Below are 25,387 nucleotides of genomic sequence, written 5' to 3'. Positions count from 1 at the left end.
AGTAAACTTGACGGAATTTGAAGGCTAGCTTCCGGATTTGTTATTTCCGAATTTTATAATGTGATTGGCATTAAAAACACGCTCACCTTCAACGAAATTTCCTTTCCGAGGCTTTGTGTCAGCCCAATCACATATTGTGTCAATACTTATCATTTTATGGTAATTTAAAAACTTGGAAATTGCACGGTACACTATAGGAACTACGATAATTTTTCCCTAATCAGCGCCATGTTTTTGTTTAAAATATGTCTTTTACCAACCTATCTTTTTTATTTGTGTGTAACGTCGCATTTCGAACGCTTCTAACATTTTCTCTTCCACCACGCCCATTATCCACGTTTTGTACCCGTACGAACCGTGCTTCACACATACACTCTTTAATAATCTTTCAATTCTCCAGTCAGATTAGAAGACGAAATATACCAATAAGTTCGGCTATTTGAATGTTCAGTTAAATTTTGATAGCTGCTTTTCTTGTACTTGTTTTGGCTCGTCTTTGATTTTTGCCTATTCCAAAAAATTATTATTGGCTCGTCTTTGATTTTTGCCTATTCCAAAAAATGATTATATGCGCGGACCAATTCAGAATGTTGATTGTGGCATATGGTGAAGCTACCTTGGACCGAAGCAACGTTTATCGGTGGTACAAAATGTTTTCAGAAGTTCAGGTACCAATGATTCGTGCATGAGATGGTCGCCGCATCGACGTTTACTAATGGACTGCCTTAGCGGTCAGAATTGTGGTACAACAATGAAAGAACAAAAATTGGGTTCTGCACTATGATAATGCCCCTGCTCACAAATCATTGCTTGTGTGCGAATTTTTGGCCAAAAATAACATACTAATAACGCCACAGCTACCGTATTCCCCAGATTTGGCCCCCTGTGACTGTTTCTTGTTCTCGAAACTGAAGAGACCCTTGAAAGGACGACGCTACGCTACAATTGAGGAAATAAAGACGGCATCGAAGGAGGAGCTGAACAAGCTCACAAAAAATGATTTTTTGAAGTGCTTCGAGGATTGGAAAAAACGTTGACAGACCTCGTGCCTGTTTCAAATACCAATTATTAAAAACCTACCTACAGAGTGCTGCGTTGATTGTGCGGTTGGCTCAATACATACTAAAGCACTAGATCGCGTCAAGTCTTCGATGTAATCTACACAATAATCCTCGTACGAATACCCATTTCCAAATGCAATAAGAGTACCATCGTTTTGTAAAGCGATGTCGTCATTGTCTTCAGATGCACGTGTTCTCACTTTATTTTCGGGGCATGTACTGCCCACTAAGACATGATAATCGTTTATATTTGGTGGCGTATCACCCGGTAAAATCAAAGGTTGATCCGTTGGAAGACACGTTTTGTTTGTCATGTATTCTCCGATCGGACAACACTTCCTGATACATTTTTTCACTTCACAAACACATCCTCTGATATTGGTACTGTTGTAGTAATAATACTGTCCCGCACTGTATGTTACACCATCTTTTACTATTGAATTGTCTTGGGATACGATGCCGTCACTTATATCTACCGAAAATTCTTCGGAACAAGGATTTTCTGCACTGACAGCTGTGATGTAGATTACAATTACAATGCAGAAAAAGGCAATTAACGTGCCACCACCAAAAGCCATCACTAATGTGTAGTATAACAATATTTCACTAGTGCGCGTTTGTATTAGACATTCTGGGTATTTTTTTTTTTCGGAAATTAATTATACAGCATTTAAACAACACTGAATTGACGAAATCAAGTAGATTTGCGGGTAGGTATCTGTTCGAGCCCGTATTATCTACGACTTATCTCGTTGTTATCTTAAGGAGTGCTTGCGTACGTTAGTCATACTTTTCCTTAATAATTTGTTTGTTTAGTATGTAAATATTACGTTAAAAATTGTTGTAAACGTTTATAGGCGAAGAAGGCAAAGTGGTGTACATCAGCTTAATTAACAATAAAATATGCTTGTTGTTATTTATTATACTTGTATTAAAAGTCATTTCGTTTTTTTTTGTGGAAATGAAAGACAGTTTTCGTATAATAAACAAATACTTTTCCTTAATAATTTGTTTGTTTAGTATGTAAATATTACGTTAAAAATTGTTGTAAACGTTTATAGGCGAAGAAGGCAAAGTGGTGTACATCAGCTTAATTAACAATAAAATATGCTTGTTGTTATTTATTATACTTGTATNTAATACCAACTAAAATACCTTGTAAATTTATTTCTGCTGGGATTTTATTTTTACAAATTCAGGTCCAAATTGTAATTTTTATTATTTTCGCTTACGAAGCAACGGGCTAGTGGGAGAAATTGTAAATATTGCTTTAATATTTCGGTAAATTTTCGTTTTTCATTTTCTTCGTGTGCTACTAATTTTCTGTTTCTTTCTAGTGTTGCATGATACAACAGACAAGTGCTCGTGACATTCATCGTCAGGTAAGAGAACGCTTTGTGTACTATTCTTTTTTATAATTATGATACGATATACCAAAAGTTACGTCCCACTTTAGTATATTTTGATGTTCCTCAAAGTTTTGACATTTCATTATTTAATTAAATGGCAAATTTTTATTTTGGAGGTAGCCATTATGTCTGTAATATATTACTGTTTAGTACTACTACTAATAATCGGTGAAACACTAGAACTTGGCACATGTCTTTAGACGTGTCTATAGTAACAGTACTGTCCTTAAATACTGTTCCAAAGGATTTACAATACCGATTAGTAAAACACATTATTTATTATTGTTTAAGTACCTATCGAATTGACTCTTTCATCCACTGGTTCAGGTGGAAAACAAACAATGGCAATCAGTTCACCCTCAAACGTCCTGTCAACGCAGTAGTTATTTGGCAACTCATTTTCTTCCACATTTTCAATCATCAATTTTCCATCCCACTGCACGAAGAATTCATTTATCGTCGCATTGTTCTTCAAGTAAAAATATCCTTCCGGGCATATCATTAATCCGGGAATTAGATGGTATAATCTCGCTTTATCTCCTCTCTCAATCTCCTTAGTTTCATTATACACGGGCACAGTAAAATTTCTACTACCTCCAGAGCGGTCGTCGGTCCACACACACTCTTTTCGTTTCAAACTGTATCCGAACTTGCAACACTTCCGGATACACTTCTTTTCGTCACAAAAACAACCGTTTATGTCGTTGGTGTTACTGAAATCGGTGGCAAAATACGACATGTTGTTGTTGTTGTTGGGAAGACTGCGTTCGGAGTCGAACGTTTGATGGCAAACGTCGTTGCTAGCACGAACAAGGCTTACGAAACACAAAAACAGATGAAAACAAACTTTCCTCACTGTAGTGGTCATAGCGGTCAGATCGGATCTAGGATACTAGTAAGTACCGTGTTTAGACGAGGACTAATCGAGTGGGAACATATCATTCGCAATATCCATTTGCAAACGGACTTTGTCTAAAACTGTCCATGGAACCTCGAAGTTACGTACAGATTACTAAAGGGTACATATACATACAACATACGCCCTTTTTCCCATAACATTTAAGACAATTATTTAAAAAATACAAAAATTACGCCCCACGAAATTAAAAAAAAATGTCCTAGTTGACCAATCCCGGTCATAGATGTGAAACCGTAAATCCATAGTAGCAATACTTTTGGTTCCATAAAATCGCCCCTCATTGTCACATTTGAGAAATGTCTTATTAATTGAAAGAGACATCCTTTAGCTCTATTTACATACGTTTAGCCATCTCAACCATCCGTAATTTAAATATAGTAGCGTGGTGACTCCAAATTTCTGGTTTAGTATTGAAACCCTAGGCAAACTAATTTTTTTCAATATTTTTTACCTCTTTCAAGTACCTTGTACTATTTTGTTCCCTGAAAGGTAAATTGCGTGGAGGCATGGTAAGTCCTCGAGCTTTCATAACTGTCACAACTATTTAGACTATTTTCTTTGAAAGTCATAACAAGCTCGCTTAACAAATATTGCTCACAGATACTTTTCTCGTCATAACTTTTAAAATCAGTTTAAATGTTTTAAACGCAGTTGCATTAATTCTTACAACTGCTGATTCTTCTGACTTTTGTCTCTAGATACAGCTACTGTCATAGCTTATCTACGATCGAATATTGACATACATATAAACACGCCCTACACAAATCAAAATAATCCCGATATTTAATTGGTAATTCTCATTAAATGAATACTTCTTAGATATAGAATATAGGAGCGTCAGTTAATTATATCCTTTAATTAGACGTTTTGAAGTTATCCAATTTCAGAAAATTGTATCGGAAGAAGAAATTGCTGCACAAATTTTTATTACGCTAGAACTTAGAACGTATATAATGGTACATTCCTATACATGAAACTTTTTGACGAACATTCGTTTGGATATTTTAATGCAAAGGGTACTCAGTTAGGATAATTCTCAGTAGAGTAATAGTAATAATAATAATACTGTAGCGAGTACGAACGTGTTTGTGTGCGATCGGACACACGTGTGTGTGAGCGGCTTATCGATTCGCCAACTAGCCGCGGGCGCCTTTCTTCATGTGCGTAAAATGTGTGTCGTAAAACAGTTCAAAGAAAAAATAAACGATCCGGATGTTTCTAGAGGGTTCCAGAAAGGAAACAAAAGAGTATTTAAAGGAACCATCGCCGAGTGAAGAAGAAATAAATTGACCGTTGCAGAAGTGAATCCAGAAATAAATTGAAAGTGATAGCAGTGAAAAAATAGCGCAGTGAATAGTGATATATTAACAGTAGTGTAAATAAATAGAATAATTCATAACCTAAGTTTAGTAATAATTTAATAGTGTTCTTAAATTCTTTAATAATTAGTGTAAATAAATATTTTTTGTCGTTATCAGTCTTTGAAGTTAATTTTGTTAAACCCACTAATACTAATCATAAAAAGGCGAACTGGAAGCATTTTGTTTATGTTATATTTTAGCGATTCATTAAAAAAAGCTTTTTAATTTTTGAGAAAATCATTTTAATGTTACTTATTTCCTTTTGCCGCTTCATGCCAAAATTTGTGGTTGACTTTTGTTAGGGATTGGTAGTTGTGTAACCTTCAATTTTTTTGTTTAGTTCTCATGTTATTTAACTGGGCCATCTGTTTTATATCGCGTTTTCTCTGTTATTTATGCTCTAAGGAAGAATAATAATTTATTTTAAATATTCGACATGGGAAACATTGCGGATAACCTAATCAAACTCCATTGATGTAATAGACAATTCACACTTTATGCTAAATTAATTGTCAATAGTTCACTTAATTAATTACCACATGACCTTGCACTTGATATTATTCATACTTTCAACAGGTAATACTGAAAAATTATTGAGAGAGACTGCAATTGATTCTACTATAAAAAAACATTACGGTTAATGATCCAAGCTTTGTTCTTATGGACTTTCCGTTAAATACCGCCCTCACCAACAACGTCCGAAATCATTTAAGTCTTGTTCAAAAAGTCGTTGAAATACTAAGTTAATAACAGTAATGATGTCATTTTTCAAAAAAAAGAAGGCTGATTTTTTCAGGGTCGATGAAGAGTTGAGTATGGAGTTAAAAAATCACTGGAAATCCATCAGGGTGGTATTGAAATAGGGGTGGTTTCCTATTTTTTTTTAAATTTTTACGGCATGTACCCATTAATATTCTCCACAACTTTGCCTAATTTTTAATTTTTTTTAACTCCAGTGCCTATTATAAATATGAAAAAAATGCCAAATTTATTTATTAATACTGGTTAATATTAATATTAAACAAAGGGAAAGTATTAGTAGTATGTTTTATTAAATACAAGTGAGACAGAAAACATCCTTTTAATAAATAAATATGGCAACTGGAGCGTAAAGTATAAGTTATAAAAACATTTTATAAGGAAAAGTTGTAGACAATGTTATTGCATACATGCCGGAAAAAATCCAAAAATTGTAAACGTAGTATGGTGCGTTCCCTTATTTGTCCATTATGATATAAGGCATTACGAAAGGCAGAATAGAATCTGGTAGTTTTTATAAATTACTGACTAACATAAGAACTTAATATACTTTGCTAATGTAGTTTACGTGCTTATCACGTAAATAAGCTGCGTAATAGGTCCAGTTGGACAGGTACTTAGATACCTTTACAATACCGACGATATTGTAGCGAGCACGAGCGTGTTTGTGTGCGATCGGGCATACGTGTGTGTGAGCGGCTTATCGATTCGCCGACTAGCTGCGGGCGCCTTTGTTCATGTGCGCCGTATCTGTGTGTCGTACCTACGTTCCGGGAAAGCAATTAAACAGTTTTAAGAAAACGAAACATTTCCGGACGGCTCGAGAATGTTCCCGAAAGGAAGCAAGGAAGTATTTAAAGGAAGAGACGATCCCCGGAGTAGAGTAGAAATAAATTGACCGTTGCAGAGGTGAATCAAGAAATAAATAGACAGTGATAGAAGTGAAATCAGTAGAACAGTGAATAGTAATAGTAGTGTAAATAAATAGAATAATTACCTAAGTTTAGTAATAATTTAATAGTGTTTTTAAGTTCAATAATAATTAGTGTAAATAAATGGTTTTTGTCGTTGTGAGTCTTAAAAGTTAATTTGTTAAACCCGCGAACATTGCAATATGTTAACGCCCTTGTCAGACATTTGGAAATACTATAGTTAGCAGCAAATAGCATTAGATGACGATATACTTCCTGCTGCTTGATGTTTATCATGTTCCCAGTAGTTTAGTCGGTGATTTTTCGAAACTGCTCTGGCGTGCTGAGGTAAACTAATAATAATTTGAAATCGCAACCCACGTCTGGTAATATCGACGAATTACTGACCACGAACTTAATGTTCTATGTGTATTTGTAACTGCTTCTTTGGTAAGTTTAAATTTTAATTGTGGTGGAAATTTTATAAATCTGCAGTAAAAAATTCTTCATATTCAGAAATTTAAATTAAATCTGTGTAATTATCTAATGTAATTAGTATCCTTTCAGTAAACAAAGATTGTTTTCATTGCAGCAAAAATGTGCAATGTTTAAGCAAAATACATTGTAGTCATATAATTTTGTATTTTTATAAATAGAGTTTTTGTTTTGAATGTTTCTGAATGTTTTGCATTGCGAATAGTTTTACTTCTGTGTAGTTTTGCCAAATCAAATGCAACTCAATTAAAGCAGGACCCCACGTTAGAATGTACGGGTTTAAAATACTTTAAATATTTAAATAAGTAAATTGCATAAGTTGAATGTTATTTCGTCTAAGATAAACTGCAACCTCGTTAACTACCTACTAAAAAATGAAATATTGTTGTTTCCTTTTTACGAGAAATTTAATCGTTTGAAAAAGGATTCTAAATTATGTAGAGTGTACACAAACCATTGAAAATCGCATTTTGCACGAACATCAGGATTTTATTTGCAATTTGCTTACGTGAACTTTACTGTCAATAACATTTTTCACCTCGCTCTTTATGTAGAAGTTGTAAATAGATAAAATATTAAATATTTTACTAAAGGTGTGTATGTTGGAAAAAGAGGCCGAGTTGCCATTTGTTTACGAAGAATATAAGTACAAACGTCCTTTATTATTGAGATATTCCATCTACGTCACCCACATAGCCTGTGGTAATGGAACAGTACATTAACTGATTCAATATTAGTCCAAGGAATAGTATAGACCTTTTTTTAGTCCAATAATCTAACCGTCATAGATGATAACGTATATAATTATTATCATCATATTGGGATCCGTCAAATGGGCATACACCATCTGGTGGCAAAATTTATAACTCGAATGAGGAAAAAATTTACATAGGAACTGTGCACGCAAATTGTAAAATTGTTTATTAAAATAATAAAACACGTTAAAAAAGTAAAAANCACCAACCAAAAACTACTGCGTAGAATTAATTGGAATTTTTCACACACAAGCCTTGCTATACGAGCTCTCAAAGCATATAAAAATTATACGGCTTAAATGTGAAGTTGGGTGCAAAAGAATACAATTAAATCCTCTGTCGGGAAAAAACGAAATGACTTTCCGAACAACCCGATAGATTACAGAAATTTAGCCTATATAATGCTGCATGGCTAATCAAGTGTTGACCCATTTTTGGCTGCCTAATCTAGGGTTAGTATTGTTCACCAAACTTTGGTACTGTATTGGATGTCCAGTCGTGGACCAAGCTTGTCAACCAGTCCTAGACCGAAGTGACAAACCAGACATTTACCATAAAAAGTCTAATATTAGTTGGACAAGAATTGAACGATCTTGGACCAAACTATCATGATTTCCTACATTTTCTAATCTAATTTTCACAACGCACTCTGTCCTCGTCCACGTTTCACAGGCGTACAGAGGCGTATTTCAAACTTACGCCCTTTTGGAAATTAACCGATTTCAAGCACAAAAATGGTTTCATTTTCTTAAAGACGACGCGATCCACCGATATCCTTTGTAACTCTAGTGCAAAAACAAGCTGATGTGCTTAATTAAAAAGAACCTTGCCATACCTAATGAACCCATGAAACGTATGTGAATCTATATTTGCAGAAAAGATGATCATCCATGACTAAAAGCTCCACAATATTTTGAGTAAAATAAAAAAGCGTAAGAAAGCATCGGGGACCTCTGGTTATTACTTTAAGGTTTTGGTTAATCTTTATACTGAAAACAAAAAAACTACTGTTAGTCAACCGACACCTTTAACTATTTGAGAACAGTAATCTAATCTAGGTCTACCTCTACCCCTCCTAACTTCCGTTTCTGCCTCTAATATGTCTCTGACTAGACCTTCACGCCTAAGAAAGTGTCTTATCAACCTATCTCGCCTATTTCTTATTGACTTCCATAGAGTCCTCTGTTTTCCTATTCTTTCCAATACCTCTTTATTTCTGATCTTCTCTATCCACGGTATCTCATCATTCGCCTGCAATACCACGTTTCGAACGCTTCTAACCTTTTCTGTTCCGCCGCGCACTGTCCATGTTTCGCATCCGTACAGCGCCGTGCTCCAAACATACACCTTTAATAATCTTTTTCGAATTTTTAAATTAATTGTTCACGAGCACAGAAGTGACTTCTTTTTATTGAAGGCAACTCGATCCTGCGCTATTTTCTCCTTTATATACCTACTACTCCTTCCGTCCTGACTTATCTAGCTTCCTAGATACCTAAATCAGCCACTTCTTCTAACCTTTCGTCGCTTTTTCCTTACTTTTTCTTCCCTTGCACACCAGTACTATTGTTTTACTTTTATTTATTTTCATACAATATTATTGACCATACTCCTTGTTATATCTGAAATATTTATGACATACCTGTAGTGTTACTTGATGTAAAAGTTTCATCAGGATAACTAACACAAACTAATGCGCTTATTTCCAAAACGGTGTCGATAAAGTCAATGCAATAATCGTTTAACGTGTACACATCCCCGAATACGTTTAATGAACCATCTTCTTCCACAAAGATGTCAGATGGTTCTGAAGAACTCGGCATCAAAATTCTCGTTTTTTCTTTTGGACAAACATTGCCCACAATTATGTGCGTGGTTGAATTGTTTAATTTTACTTTGGAATATTTAGGCAATCTGAACAATCTTGTGGACACAATACATTTTTTATTGGACATGTATTCGCCCCAAGGACAACATTTTCTCACGCACTTTGTAGCATTACAAATGCACCCGTTCGCCGTCTCACTTATGCTGTAAGGGTAACTAACGTCATCTTTGATAATCGTTCCATTGTATGTCAATACACCGTTACTTACATCTACAGTATATTTATTTTCGCATGTAGACGATGCCAACTGACTTGCATCATCACTTTTCATCAGAAGAACCACAACAAAAACTATCAGAATTAGTTTTGAATTCATCTTGCATGTTACGCTATTATTGACATTGTCTACCGCTAATGTTTTGCTAAATGGGAATCGATTGATTTTGCTTATCTGTTTTGTTTGATTATCTCAAAACGTACTTATATCTAATTGTAATCGTGTACTAGTAAAATTAATTCCAATTAAATAATCGTTTGTTATCCGATAACACTTACACACGGAGAAAACTAAATTTTTATGATAACGCAAAAATTACAATTTTCGACTTTGCCGTAGAAATAATAAAATTGTAACGATCTCAATTTTGANTACGACGTTGCGTACTCTTTGCGTGATTTACATGGACCGGAATGACCCTTGTCTGTACTTACATATGTTTTTCTAGAAAATAGTGATCGGGCCGAAGTAAGGGTATGTTAGAACTTGTATAATTTACTCGCAAGAATGATACATTCATTTTCACACATTTTTACTTAAAAAGTAAAAATTGTTTCTTGTAAACATCGCTTTAATATTTAGTCAAATTTTCCTTTTTCATTTTCTCCGTGTACCTAAAAATAAATAAAAAAGTAAATGTGTAGAGACCAAAAGGTAAGATTTGACTGAATTGTTTTTGTCGTTGGAATGGAAACCTTCTAAGATCACTTCCTTGTCCTTCTATCTCTGAAAAGTATCACTGAACGCCAATACCCATAGGGCACTTCCAGTTGACCTAGGGCGTTTAAAAAATGAGAATCCCTGAGGCGGTTTTTTTACTCTCGGAAATAATATGGTGTTATTTGTACGAAATATTTATAAAGTTCATAGGGTCACCATTACAAAATAAATAAACAAGCTGAATCCAAAGTCGATATGTAGTAATTTCAGTCCGCTTACATATGTTACTAATTCTCCCTTTTATCTCCACCACATACAAAACCCGGTCATGCTGGTGTGACAGTCAAGGATCACAGATCTTACGATTAATTACTGAGCTGCATGACCTAGAGGTTTAGACTATGGCTTAGTATTCGGGAGGATTCCGGGTCCGTCTGCCCTTATCCAAGCTTTTCTGTGGTTTCCTTGGAGTCGCTTCCTAATGTTCCGCTAGCACGAGTGGCATCGGAGATGAAAGCACCTCTGAAGAAGCTTCCAACTAGTGCTAGTAAAAGGTTAGGAAGTATACTTCGTTTACATTCTCTAGCGATGTGCCCCTTTCAATGTCTTAAATACGCGCTGACAAAATCACAGGTTGGGAGAAAAAAGCTCATTATACTCTCGACTCTTGTTCCTTAAACATATTTTTTCATACAGTACCGACCAAAAGTTTTGTTCAATCATGATAGTAGTGCGAGTCAAAAACAAGCGTTAAAGCCTTTAATATGTCTTCAAATATAAATAAACATCTCGTTGATATTTTCAGTAGTAAGTGGTACCAATAACAGCACATTTGAACAATGCAATTATAGTGAATAAAATGGTCTATTTTTCCGTGCAGTACTGTACGGATTATACGCTCCTCACCGGTTAAGAGTTTGGCCGAGAGTTGTCTCCTTCCTTTTCTGGCCTAGTGCTGTTCTTTTCTACTTTGCGCCGGTCAAACTGAAAAGGCTCTAAAGGCCGTCATTGTTTGGAGTGGCGAGCTTCTTTAGAGGTCTCCGATGCCGCTTGTGCTAGCAAAACATTAGGAAGAAATTTGAACAAGAATTAATTTAAGCGAAATTTTTGGTTTGAATTTCGTTTTTTCAATTAATCGTGCATTTCTTCAAAAAATTTCACCATAATAGATTTGGCGCGGAACACCCAATTATAATCTTAAGAGTATTTAATATAAAATTCGCACTTCATCTTAACAAATAAAAGTAAGACATAAAATTTGTAAATCAACTGGGAATTTTCATAATTTTTACCTGTTAATTAAATTAAGCATTTTTTTAAACGGTAAAATGTTTAATTAAGCAGTGAATAAATAATACAAGTATTTATGGATGATTGCAACATATGATAAGATCAACTTACAATGGTTCTTGGTTCGTGTAATGTTTTTATAAGTTTTGATTATTCAGTTATAATAAATTCTACAGACATATATGTATGTATGTGTGAAATATCTCTTCAGATAAGAAAAATAAATTAACAAAAACAATAGGTGAAGATCACTTGAATGCAATTTAAAACATATTCTCCAGCTATGAACTGTTTTACTTTTAATAAACTTTTAATGGTAGCTAATGTTTAATATTAAAGGGAAAATTCGTTTCATTTTTATCTACTGCAAATTTCATACGAATTTGTGACTTAAGGATGTTTGGGAGGTATGTCAAAATGCTGCGAGACAAAAAAAAAATTGAAAGAACGTTACTCATTCAATTCTAAAACTCCTGTAAAAATTACAAATCGGTTCACTAAACTGTTAAAAAGTTATTGAAATTTTAAAAAATTGTAATTTTACACGTCATTTAATGGAGATTCGTTAACCGAACAGATTAAATTTATTTTTATTAACAGAAAAAAAGCTACCAGAAATTTCAAACTTTTATAATAAGTAACTTGAACTCTGGAGAATCACTTTAGCGTAAGGTTATTCAAATTCACTAAATGGTTATCGAGGAAAAAATGAAAAATTAGCTGAAAATCTCGTTTTTACTTGATAATATAATGATAATATTTATAATTGTCTGAAATAAATGCAATTTTAAAGTTTTAATTATTATTTAAACATATTAAAAAGTTTTACGCTCATTATTAATAGAGATTGAAACTAAATATTTTTTGTTTCGAAGTTGAAATCAAGGCATATTCACTGCCAAAAGTCAGTTAAAAATTTTCCATATTATTCGTTATTTCTTATTTTATTCAAAGTTTTTGGTCAAATTCCAAACATTCTCTCAAACCGTATTCTTTGTTTTAGTATAGATAGTATTTATTTACCTCATGATATGCTGCAAAACCTAATTAATCACGATTTTCTAATTTTATGTATTCTTGTCTTCAATTGTACCTCGCAAACATCCTTAATAAGTACGTTTCGTCTTTATTGCTGCTGTCACCTTTCGTAGCTTAGTGGTTAGACAATTGATGTGTAAAACCAAAGGTTCTGAGTTCCATCCCCGGCGGGGGTGTGACAGCAGCGACAATTTTTCCTCACTAATTTGAGGAAAGTAAATAAAATTTAAATTAATTTTCACAATAATTTTATGAAGTACTTTTTTTCTGTAAGTTAAAAATAGTGTAGGTTATCGCGAGCATAAAGTCTGAACTCCGAAAATGACCATTGAACTGTATTTTTTTGGCTAAACCCAGAATTGCGCATCCAATACATAAAGCGTTTTTTTGAACTTTGATAGCATGCAATCAAATATTAAAACAGATACTAACGTAACCTAAACCATCCATAATCTAACTCAACCTAATCTAACAATAAAAATTTGTTCGGAGTAGTTTTTGACCATAGAGTTGCAGTTCCGAACACAAGTCACTTCAAAATTATTTTTACTAAGTGTGTTAGATTAGATTACTTTTGGAATTTCCAGGTTTGATCGTTCACACAAGTCCAAATTAATCAGACTTTGTGCCCATATGTACAATCTAAATAGGAAACGTATTCTCAATTCACGAACCAAATGTGTGCAATACAAATATTAGGATTTTAGAGTCTAGACCAAGGAAAGGTACCTACTTTATAGGTTTTGAAGTGTCAGTAAGTCAGTAAATTGGTCTGTGATTAAATTGGAACGTTTATCGCCTTTAACATACTCTCCTTGTCGATCCCTATATAAAAACGCTCCGTCCGAATTTTCAAATGCTAGAAGTTTGCCTCTGTTCTGGTATTTTTGCTTTTATCGTTTTCACAATCTGATATTTTGTCCCTTAAGTTCTGGTTTGACCTTAGGGAATAAAAAAAGTAGTGTCCGACTGAAACAGGACTTTCTACCGAAATCGAATCTTCGGTATCTGTTTAAGTTTTGGTTGAAACCGAATCCGAAACTGAAACTTTTTTAGACATGTTAAAGCAGACAGTTCAAGCGTGATAAATGAAATTAAAAAACTAATTGAAGTATGTAAAAAAATAATTATTTATTTGAATGACATGCGATAATTCACGAACGCAAAGTTTCGGTGCGACTTTCTAGCAAAACCGAAACTGATTTTTTTTGCTAAAACTTGTCGAAACCGAACCTTCGGTCGGTCACTAAAAAAAAAAGTTACAGACGGCCAGGTTATGGTAGATGGTCCACTACGGTGATGCCGTTTTTCGCAAAGAACGCATTCAGAGATAAAGCGGAATATTCTGGCGCCTTCAAAAAACAAGATGATAACTCGTTGCAAATTTGCATTTCTCTGACAAGATGATAGCAAAAAGAAGAATGGGAGATTGCTAGAGCGAGAGAGAGCGGCATGAAACCTTGTAGTTATATGTCTTGACTTCAAGTTACGTGATATTGACATTTAATTTTGTTGTCACGTTCTAGAACGTTCTTCATAAGGATGAGTTCACGAATGGAGCGAAGTTATTTTTTTTAACGCAGCCTATCATCGTCCCGTTCATTCCACGAAAACGACAGAGACTTGGGTGATCATACGTGCGGAAAATCCCGGACATGTCCTGAAATTTATGTTTAAATTTTAAATCCGGATACTTATTGAAATTTCTACGATTTAATAAAAACAATAAACAAAATTTTCAATCAAGACAACCTAAACTAACCACATTCTAAAATACGCACGTACGTACGCTACAAAAATTATTCGAAGTTAGAATCGCGAGCTACAAGATGAACTTCAAGACGTCTACCACAATTATTTCTCACTCGCGCAAAAACGCCAAACAACATGTGCATTTTGATACAACCCCATACAAAGAAGTCCTGCGGAGTTAGATTCAGATCACCAAGGACGTTAACATCCACATTACTCTATGATTACCAATTACCAACTGACCTTGCAAGAAATGACATCGCTCACAGTAATAACAACTGCAGTGATACACTGACCTATTGCCAATGACTGCTAATTACCAGCTGATTGAATACGACGTTGCGTTTACAAGGACCAGAATGACACTTGCCTGTACTTTCAAATATGTTTTTCCCGAAAACAGTTAGCAATCGGATTTGCAAGCACTTGTTTAATTTTTTGGCTTTGTTTTATAGTGGCAAATCACATCCTGTACGATTTGCACTTATTTCAGTTACACTAAATATCATCATCATCATAAGGTCGTCACTCCTAAGACCGGTTGAACATCCATCTCCACTCCTTCATTTCCTGAGATATTCTTCAAATTTCTCTAAAACTGAAACATCTCACATCCTTAACTTTTTGTGAACAATAATCTAATAAAGGTCTATCTGTACTCCTCTTAACTCCTGTTTCTGCCTCTAAAATTTCTCTGACTAGACCTTCATGCCTGAGAAGGTGTCCTACCAACCTATCTCGCCTATTTCTTATTGACTTCCATAGAGTCCTCTGTTCTCCTATTCTTTCTAATACGTCTTCATTTCTAACTTTCTCTATCCACGGTATCCTCATCATTCGCCTGTAACATCACATTTCGAACGCTTCTAACCTTTTCTTTTTCGCCGCGCTCCAAATATACACCTTTAACAATCTTGAAGGAGACTCGACACTGCGCTATCCTTTGCTTTATATCCCTACCACTCCTTCCGTCCTGACTTATCTGACTTCCTATATACCTAAAATCAATCACTTCTTTTAATCTTTCGTCTCCTATCGTTATATTCGGTCTTCACGTACTTTTTCTTCCCTTGCATATCAGTATTTTTGTTTTACTTTTATTTATTTTCATACAATACACTAAATATAAAATAATCAAAACTGACTACAGTTTTGTTCGGCGGTTCTAACGAGGGAAAGAACGTATGGTGTAATATCGTAATAAGATAAAAAATCATCCATTGTAAAATTATAAGTGGCTCTTGTCGTATATTCATATAAAGCGATCTTTCATAGCCCGAAGTTTGTCATCTCGGATTCATAAAACTATATAAAAATTTCACAAACCGCATTTGTAGGAAGGTATATAAACTTATTCGGTCTCCTTTATTACTTCCTAATTTATGTATGACTGTATGTATGTAGTATGAAAGTATGTATGTAGTAAAAACGTTTCCCTCCTTATGCCTGGTCTGTCGCAATAGTCTACGACGTGTTGATGAGAACAGACGAATTCGAAATTGCTTCATTCATTAAATTATATTTTACTTTCAGTCGGGTGTAGGTGATTTAAATGTATCCTCTACGATGGTTGACTGGCTAGCACGTTTTAGAACGTAAAATGTTTAAAGTTGTGAAGAAAATATTCACTGACTATTATAGTTCCGTGAATCGCACATTTTCAGAGGTCAGCTTGTTAAATCATACTAAACAGGAAAAGTGTGGTCGATAAGCCGGATATTACAGCATTTTTAAGCATATGACTTATGGAATTTAAACACAGACCACAAGTTTTTGGGTTTTATTATAAACAACAGAGATAGCCATAAATAAAATGGAAGCGGTATTGACAAAACAGTACTGTATGAAAATAAATAAAAGTAAAACAAAAGTACTGGTATGCAAGGGAAGAAAAATAAGGAAACAGCGAATATAAAATAGGAGACGAAAAATTAGAAGAAGTGGTTGATTTTCGGTGTCTATGAAGTCAGAGTTAAGAGTGGTGTAGAGGTAGACCCAGATTAGATTATTGTTCACAAATAGTTAAGGATACGGGATGTTCTAGTTTTAGAAATTAGCTCAGGATTAGGAAAAAGTGGAGGTGCGTGTCTAAAAAACTGGCTTTTGGTGACCTCTATGCATGTAAACCATCACATTTGTAGGAATATGTGACAAGATAACTGTTTTCACAAGTTCACCTTCTCTAAAATTAATAATTTACAGCATAAAATAATTATATTGTCAACGCATAGAATAGTAATAGATTTTAAAAATAACGGTAAACAATAGTTTTAGTGATAAAATGTTCAGTGACTTATGTTTTTTTAGCCTGTAGGACCTAGAGTTCTATACAAATCTTTGTTACTTTGTAACATGTGAAACTTTCAACGCAAATTTATTATTTGTCAGCGTTATACTACAATTACTAAATTACTAAAGTAAGACTAAGGGTAAATTACCAACTGACCTTGAAAGAAGAAACGACATCGCTCACATTAATAACAACAACTGTTCTGCAGTGATATACTGACCTATTGCCAATGACTGCTGATTACCAGCTGAATTGAATACGACGTTGCGTACTCTTTGCGTGATTTACATGGACCGGAATGACCCTTGTCTGTACTTACATATGTTTTTCTAGAAAATAGTGATCGGGCCGAAGTAAGGGTATGTTAGAACTTGTATAATTTACTCGCAAGAATGATACATTCATTTTCACACATTTTTACTTAAAAAGTAAAAATTGTTTCATCACTCTTGGCTTCATCAGACTTCGTAATAATTGCTCATTTTTAAATTTGTTCTGTTCTACCCTTGTAACATTGTATATGTATGAACACCTACAATACATTGTAACGTTAGAAGTCTAATGAAGTCAAGAGTGGTGAAACAATTATTACTTTTATGTATGTGAAAATCTTCAAGTCTTATTTTTATATTGATATGGATTTTCATCAAGTATAGATTCGATAGGGCGTGCTACGTTTCACTTTAAACCCTAACTTATTAGGGATTGACAACAATAAAAATCTTTTCCAAAAGGGCAAACTGTAAAAAGCCATTTTTCAAATTGTGCCGACCTTCTACTTTCTGGCAGGACCACTTTCTCTGTACAAAAATACTTACAGAAGCGTCTTTAATAAAAGACAACTACTAGCACGTTGTTTTACCATTAACCCCTAATTTGGACCGGGAAAATTTTAAATAAATAATGTGCACCAGGAAATAAACTTACCAACATAATGTGTAAGTTCTTGCTCTTCTTCAAAACAAGTTAAAGCTCGCAGTTCCGAAAACGTATCAATGAAATCGATGCAGTAATCATGATACGTGAACGTTTCTCCAAAAACGGTTAAGGAGCCATCTTCTTCCAAGATTAAGTCGCTATCCTCACTGAAATTCGATTGTAGAAGTCTTACTCTATCTTCACTACATGTGTTTCCGATTATTATCCGACCGCCTCGAACGTTACCGTTAATGGGTAACTCGCTAGGTCCAGTAGACGGTACGCACTTCCTCTTAGACATATACTCTCCTTTCGGGCAACACTTTCTTACACACTTGGCCAATTCACAAATGCACCCCTTTGCGATACTTTCGTTAACGTAAAAATAATAATCCTCGGAATATAGTATCCCGTCTTTCAATATGGTGCCGTTCGGGAAAACTTCCCCATCAGTTATATCGACCGAAAATTCTTCGTCACAAGGGTTAGTATCGATGCTAACGACAACATTAATGATAACGTTAATTAGGACAAGTAGAAACGGGAATGATCTAATGCTGTACGAAGACATCGTTGTCGACAAATGAGCGAGTGCTAACCACAAAATCTTCGATTGTTGGTGCGATGCATGTGAAAAAAAATTATCTGGAGCTCCCACCAACAGTTCGTTGTAACAAGTGTATCGCGTTAGAAATGTGTGTTTACATGGTTTTGTGTACTTTGTTGAAATGAACAAATACTACGTCGCGGCATGCTGAATGACAGATCGCAGGATGGCGACGAACAAATATGTGCCTTTCGTTTTAGTTTGATTAGTTAATTAAACCGACGGAAATTATTTTATCTGAAGTATACTCCGGCGGACAATTGGTACTACAATGAGCGATACTATATTGATGAAATTGAATTATAGGTACCTACTCATAATTTAATAAATAATGAATGTAAATGGTATTGACGGTTTAGCTTTCGATAAAGAGCAATCTCGAAAGTAGTGATGAGCTTTCATCTCTCAGTATTGATCTTGCGAAAATGCAAGAGCAAGACCAAGACCAAGACCGTCTTTATACTATCAAGACCAAAAACGAACGAACAAGACCAAGACCGAATATGCAATACCAAGACCAAATAGGCAAGACTAGACGAAAAATAATTACTTCTGGCTGATTTATGAGTTAAACTTTTTGAAGCAAGTTTAATAAATATTCTTTTCTCGGAACAAAACATTTTTAGTAGTTGCAATTTTCAGTTTCAGAAGGGTGAAATATAGAGACAAGTTAGAGATATGCCCCCTCCCTTTATTACGATACGCCGTAGCATAATTCCAAATTCAATCATATGTGTCTGCGGAGCTCATTTCTATACCGATCATCGAGCGAGAACTAGACAAAAGTGTACAGTACCATTTGCAAAATTATTTAAACTGCCTCGTTAAAATTTAAGAATATGCTTTATTTAAAAGCATATTTAGCCAAAAATAATAACAAGTGAATCAACTTAACGTTCTAAACACCTATAACACTTTTTCTTTGTTTTCTATTGTTAATTTATATACATTTTTGTTTTAAGAATTTGCTAAACATTTTCGTCTAGGACTGTACAGTTCTAGCCGATCTCCTAAGACCTCTCACTGAGAGCTCTGCTCGTTCAAGCTTGTTCCAACAATTTCTGTCTTGCTCAAGCCTAGTGTGTATTCTTTCTATCTTCGCGCAGATTTCTTCAAGGTCATTTCTAACAAATTGAAATGGACTGTAGTACTATTTTATTCGGTAAAAGGTCAATTGATCATTACAATCTCGCACATACGACAGAAATTTTCAGCATTCATGACACTTATTGTATCGATAAATAGAAAAATTTATGCTTACAATAATTACTAAAAAAACATAAGTATCAGACTACAGGTGTAAGACTTAACACGCAAGACTAAGACCAAAATCAAGACTATATCTGTAAGACCAACACCAAGATCGGAACTATATCAGCAGGACTAAGACCAATGCCACAAGTATTTGAGTAAGACCAAAACCAGGTCCAAGATCGATTAAGCAAATTCCAGACCAATACCGAGATTGGGACAGTTTTTTAGCCTTGGTTTTGCTTTGTTCATTACTACTCGAAAACTAATAGCATTATACTCGAGAGAAAATTTGAGCCAAGTAACATACCCAAAAAATACACATATGAATTCGCCAAATTAATTCAAATGTCTTTTTTCAAAATATATTATTAAATATTGAATTAATATTTTTTAAATCATCATCATCATCATCATAAGGTCATCGGTCCTAAGACTGGTTATACACGCACCTCCACTCTTTCCTATCCTGAGTTAATCTTCGCATTTCCCCAAAACTAGGACAACCCACATCCTTAATTATTTGCGAACAGTTATCTAATCTAGGTCTACCTCTACCCCTCCTAACTCCCGTTTTCCCTTCATGCCTGACAAGGTGTCCTACCAACCTATCTCGCCTATTTCTTATTGACATCCATAGAGTCCTAGTTCACCTATTCTTTCTAATATTTCTTCATTTCTAATTTCAAATGGAAATTGAAAAATGGGAATGTCAGGAGCAAATCGCAAGCAATCGTTTACGAGTAGAATTCTCTTAAATGACTATTTCATTGTAGGTTTCCTAAATTTTTTTAATGTTGGGCTAATAGGCTGTCGCCAAAATCATCAATCAATCCTACAAACAGAATCTTAATTCTACTATGGATTCCGGTCATGAAAACCTTTCTGTTAAGTTTCGAAAGGAAGCAACGGAATGTTCTAAATGGATAAGCAATTTTTTCACGCCTGGAACTCGCATTACAAAATAATATGCTTAAATAAGTGTGAACCCTACTTCCCGCAGCTAGTGTTCCGTGACAGTGCACTTTATAGTGCGCATACCTACCAAAATAATTTCTTCAGTGACACAAGTGCCTATCATTTTTTTCAGCGTTGAAATTATGACATTCTTGCTAATAAAAGTATTAAAAAAAATATATATCATGTTTTCTTCGGGCCAATAGGTACTATTCCTTGAAAACCTTTTATGATAAATTTTCGTGACCTGTTTGACTTCTTTTCATTACTCATAGGTTTTCAAATTGTTTTTTAATATCTCAACCGCAACATAAGCGTTCGGAAAACAAGCGCACCAAACAACCATCTAGCAGAATTCTAAAAAATATCTGTAATATCATACTTGGACTCCATTATTACCTATTTCTCCTGAAGAACGGACGAAAAATGTTCTATTAATGACATTATTTAAATTACATCCGGCGAAAATGCAAATCATATTCGTGGAGAGTCTCGCGGAAGCTTGCGAAACCTCTGCCCAATTTGATGAACTATAAAAACGTAACTGAGCTGGCCGTTATTAATGCCTTAAAATACTTGAAAGCCTTCTTTTCCCAAACGAGTGAATCTTTCGAATTTTCGGTCACTCTACTAAGCATACTGTAGAGCAGTTTTATGGGTCATAATTTCCTAGGATAGCGTTGCTGTAACTAATATTACGACCGTTATAGCGTTGGCCATAGATATACGAAGTCTGTTTAAAATGTATCGTAAATTTTGAATTTCCGCGGGTTACGTATATTCGATTTTCGATTTTTTGTGGTGTTATGTTGGTACTCGAGTCTCTCACTTCTACCGACAAGTTCGGCCATGTTGAATGTTCAGTTAATTTTTGACAGCTGCTTTTCTTGCACGTGTTTTGGCTCGTCTTTGATTTTTGTCTATTTCAAAAAATGGACCAAAAAATCTGTATTTAATTTTGTGCGAAAAACAAAATTAATTGCGCGAACGCATTCCGAGTGTTGACCGGGGCATATAGTGAAGCTACTTTGAACCGAAGCAACGTTTATTGGTGGTACAAAATGCTCTTACAGGGCCGAAAAGATGTGATCGACGAAAAGTGTGCCGGACGTCCGAGCAACTCAATAACAGACGAAAACATTGATTAAGTGAAGAAAATAGTATTGGTCAATCGTCGAATCACCGTTAGAGAAGTTGCTGAGGATCTAAACATATCAATTGGCTCCTGCCATTCGACTTTTACCAATGATTTAGGCATGAGACGAGTCGTCGCAAAATTCGTACCAAAATTGCTCAATTTTGACCAAAACCAGCATCGCATTAACATTGCTAAGGAGCTGTTGGACTCCACGATTACTCACACTTGCTCCAGAGGGTCATAACAGGTGATGAATCGTGGTTTTATGGTTATGACGTGGAAACCAAAGCTCGTGAAGCTACCGCAAGTGCCAAGACCGAAAAAGCTCGCCAAGTTAAGTCGAAAGTGAAGGTTTTGCTTACAGTTCTCTTCGATTGCATGGGCGTGGTGCATCGTGAGTTCTTTCCACAGGGTAGAACGGTCAATAAAGAATATTACCTGCAAGTTATGCACAATTTGCAAGAAGCCAAAAACGCCGGGATTAGTGGAAGAACAAAAATTGTCTTTTACACCATGACAATGCCTCTGCTTGTTCGGGAATTTTTGGCCAAACACAACACGCTAATAATGCCGCAGCCAGTATTCCCAGATTTCACTTGAAAAAATTAAGTCGGTGGTAGTCATCCTGTATACATGAATTTACCATGAAAAAACCCGATGTGTCCGAGCGTTTTTCCAAGAAAACGAATCCCTAAATTTTAAATAAATTTATTCCAACGTACACGTCCTCACTGTATATATGATAAGGAAGGTCAATCTCCTAATTCAACTTGGAAATTTCCCCCCATTCTCCCCCTCACTCTGTATCCGTCATTGATTAAAATAACCATGTTTGCAAATAAACATATAAAACACATATGCGTGACATTGTGGCGGCGCCGGGCATATCACTAACTTTGTATATCTACTAGTGACATAACAAACAAAGTAACAGTAACAATATTGTTCAAGTATTTAAAGCAGTTTTTTCTACAGTTATTCAACCCTTTCTCCATACGCATACATTGGTGTCGTACATAATTTATTGATTCAAACTTATGATGAAGATCGCACTCGGGGTTGGTATTGTCCCGTACATGCGTGGTGGTTGCAAAAGTCATGGGCTGTTTTGCTTATATAGTAAATATTTAAAATATTGAGGTCATTACCGATACAATTTCGATCAAATCATACCCTGCAGTTAACAAACATGCAAAAACTGTACAACCTTGATACTCATCATAAAGAATTCATTTATAGTTCCAGCTTTGTTGTCGTTCGTAGTTCATGTTTATTTGCTCATCACGATTACAGTGGGGTTTCATTCGAACAGTTACGATATTTTAAATGTACAGAGACTATCACAAGGTAAACAAAATGCTCTGTGAATATTTAATGGCCTTATTGACCCTCCTTCTTTGGTATGCAAACGTAAAAACATAAAGTGGTAATGATAATAATGAATTGCAAAGGTGTAAACGCCATCTGTAGTACAGTGCTACATTTTAGGATTACGTATGCTTCAACAAAGTTCATTTAAATATATGGATATCTAGTCGCTGAAACGAATCCCCGCGTAGCTCACCTCAACGTGAAAGGCACGTTACCATAATCGAATAAAATAATTCGAAGTGGTCTGTATTCTGTCGAAACTGTCAGACGCGGATCGCGATTTCGATCTTTTTGGATCTCATCAGCGCGTCGCAGGCAGCTCCGACAGAACACAGACCAACTTTTACCTGCTGCCTTAACAGCACAGTTTATAAAATACGACAAATGGCGCTGTAAACGCCATCTGTAGTACAGTGCTACATTTTAGGATTACGTATACTTCAGCAAGGTCCATTTAAATATATGGATATCTACTTGCTGAAACGAATCCCAGCGTAGCTCACTTCAACGTTACCTACAGGCCTGACGCTGGAAGCTGGCGAACGGTCGCGCAGGTACTTGCCCATTTATGACCTATTTGGGGAGGTCACTCGGAACCAATACACAAATAAGCTTTCAGATATTTATTTTGAATATTTAATCTACGCCGCTGATAGTAATACTGAAGAAAGAGGGCTGCAATCATTATACCTAAAACTGCCTACTTTTGTCACCGCGCATCCACGCCATTTTAAAATTTCCGCCAGCTTCCAGCGTCAGGCCTATACCACGTTGAGGTGAGCTACGCCATATCCATATATTTAAATGGACCTTGCTGAAGCATACGTAATCCTAAAATGTAGCACTGTACTACAGATGGCGTTTACAGCGCCATTTGTCGTATTTTCTAAAACGCGCTGTTAAGGCACCAGGTAAAAGTTGGTCTGTGTTCTGTCGGAGTTGGCTGCGACGCGATGATGAGATCCAAAAAGATCGAAATCGCGATCCGCGTCTGGCAGTTTCGACAGAATACAGACCACTTCGAATTATTTTATGCAAAGATGTATTCAAAAATTTTTCTTATTTACCCCTTCAAATAGAGTGTCCTTAGATAGGCTTTCTAAAAACTTCATTCGAACAACTTTCCAGTTTTAAACTCCTCTATTGTTGGGACGTTCAACATTGGCATAGTCTGCAATATGCTGACAAAACGCCTACTTTTACTCACGACAGACGTTGTAGGAAATATCGTAAATATGGAAAAGAGATGTCGGGTAGGAATTGCAGCGGACACTGTCAAATGCTTTTCCAAAACCTACGAAATTTTTTGTAAAGCTGAAGTACTATTTCCACAAGGTAGACTTTTTCTCAAACTAGTCTGAAGTAGCTAGTGAGTTTGGTAACTGTACAAACGCAGCTGCTTATTGCAGAGCCGCGCTTTAATTTATTTGTTTTTAAATCTTTATACTTATTTCATTTAATTTTGTTGTTCTCAAAATTTTCACCTAAATGTGTATCGGTCAAATTGTTGCGAATGTTCAAATCCTAACCACTTTGAATATACTTCAAGTGCTTTGATAGAGCTTTGAAGACCCTTGAATTACAAACGCAATGCACTCTTACAAAGTAATTCGTTTACCAAGGTCCTCCTTGTTCAAGAAAGGGCTTGAATTACATTGGTTCCAAGCCCTGAAACAACTGAATGTACATATTCAAGTTCAAAGAACTAAAGCTCTGACGGTACCCTCCGTTGTCGTATGTCAAAAACAAATTAAAATAGTTAGGTATCCGGTTTTACGGGAACTTGGGTTGGTCAGTGGTTTTCCCCGGAGAAATTGCATTTAAAGCATGAGTTAGTCCCCTTTACTCTCCCAAAATTGTATACTACAAGACCCCTGGGACTGATGGTGATAATGATCGTGATGAAGAGCTTCACCTCTCGAAATGCATGTTATTTATCTATGCTACCGTAAAAAAGTGTGTCATTTCCTACTAGTTATGTGAGGCTTCATCCTCACGGAATTTTCTAATACCAGAAGTGTTAAAAGTAATTAATTAACGAAGTAGATACCGACACAAGCGAACATCTAAAATTGTTTTATTAACATCTAGATGGACCCAAAATCAAATACGTGCACAAGAAGGTCTTCTTTATTATCAACTTAATCCACAAATTCTATATTTTGCGCATCTGAACCAACTGCACTCAAACGTACGAGGGTGGATTGATAAGTTTCCGGCCTAACCAAGAGATGACGCCACTAGGCCTACCTTGAGGTGACATTCTATAGTACCATCCTTGGATAGCTTGTAGCTATAGTTTCAGCCCGATCTCCTTGCTAGTGTAGGTTTGACAGCACG

At 35.3% G+C, this 25,387-nt stretch overlaps 1 protein-coding gene across 7 annotated transcripts in view; it reads right to left on the bottom strand.

Moving 5' to 3' along the window:
- LOC108738325 (G-protein coupled receptor Mth) overlaps nucleotides 1–25,387 on the bottom strand; it is a 58,959-nt gene that overhangs the window by 24,087 nt on the left and 9,485 nt on the right. The window contains exon 1 of one of the 7 annotated variants that reach the window (XM_018471704.2): nucleotides 17,733–18,367. The exons of 3 other annotated variants lie outside the window; for them this stretch is intronic. In XM_018471704.2, the coding sequence (XP_018327206.1) occupies nucleotides 17,733–18,294 (562 nt within the window). In that variant the 5' untranslated portion in view covers nucleotides 18,295–18,367. Of the gene's footprint in view, nucleotides 1–1,080; nucleotides 1,797–2,764; nucleotides 3,438–9,312; nucleotides 9,914–17,732; nucleotides 18,368–25,387 lie in introns of those variants that run through there. 3 more of the 7 variants (XM_018471703.2, XM_018471702.2, XM_018471705.2) reach the window with 3 other exon arrangements.

Source organism: Agrilus planipennis, unplaced genomic scaffold, assembly GCF_000699045.2.
Source record: "Agrilus planipennis isolate EAB-ADULT unplaced genomic scaffold, Apla_2.0 scaffold190, whole genome shotgun sequence".
Classification (NCBI taxonomy): domain Eukaryota; kingdom Metazoa; phylum Arthropoda; class Insecta; order Coleoptera; family Buprestidae; genus Agrilus; species Agrilus planipennis.
The sequence above is the reverse complement of the archived record's forward strand: the minus strand, read 5'-3'. Positions and strand labels throughout refer to the sequence as shown.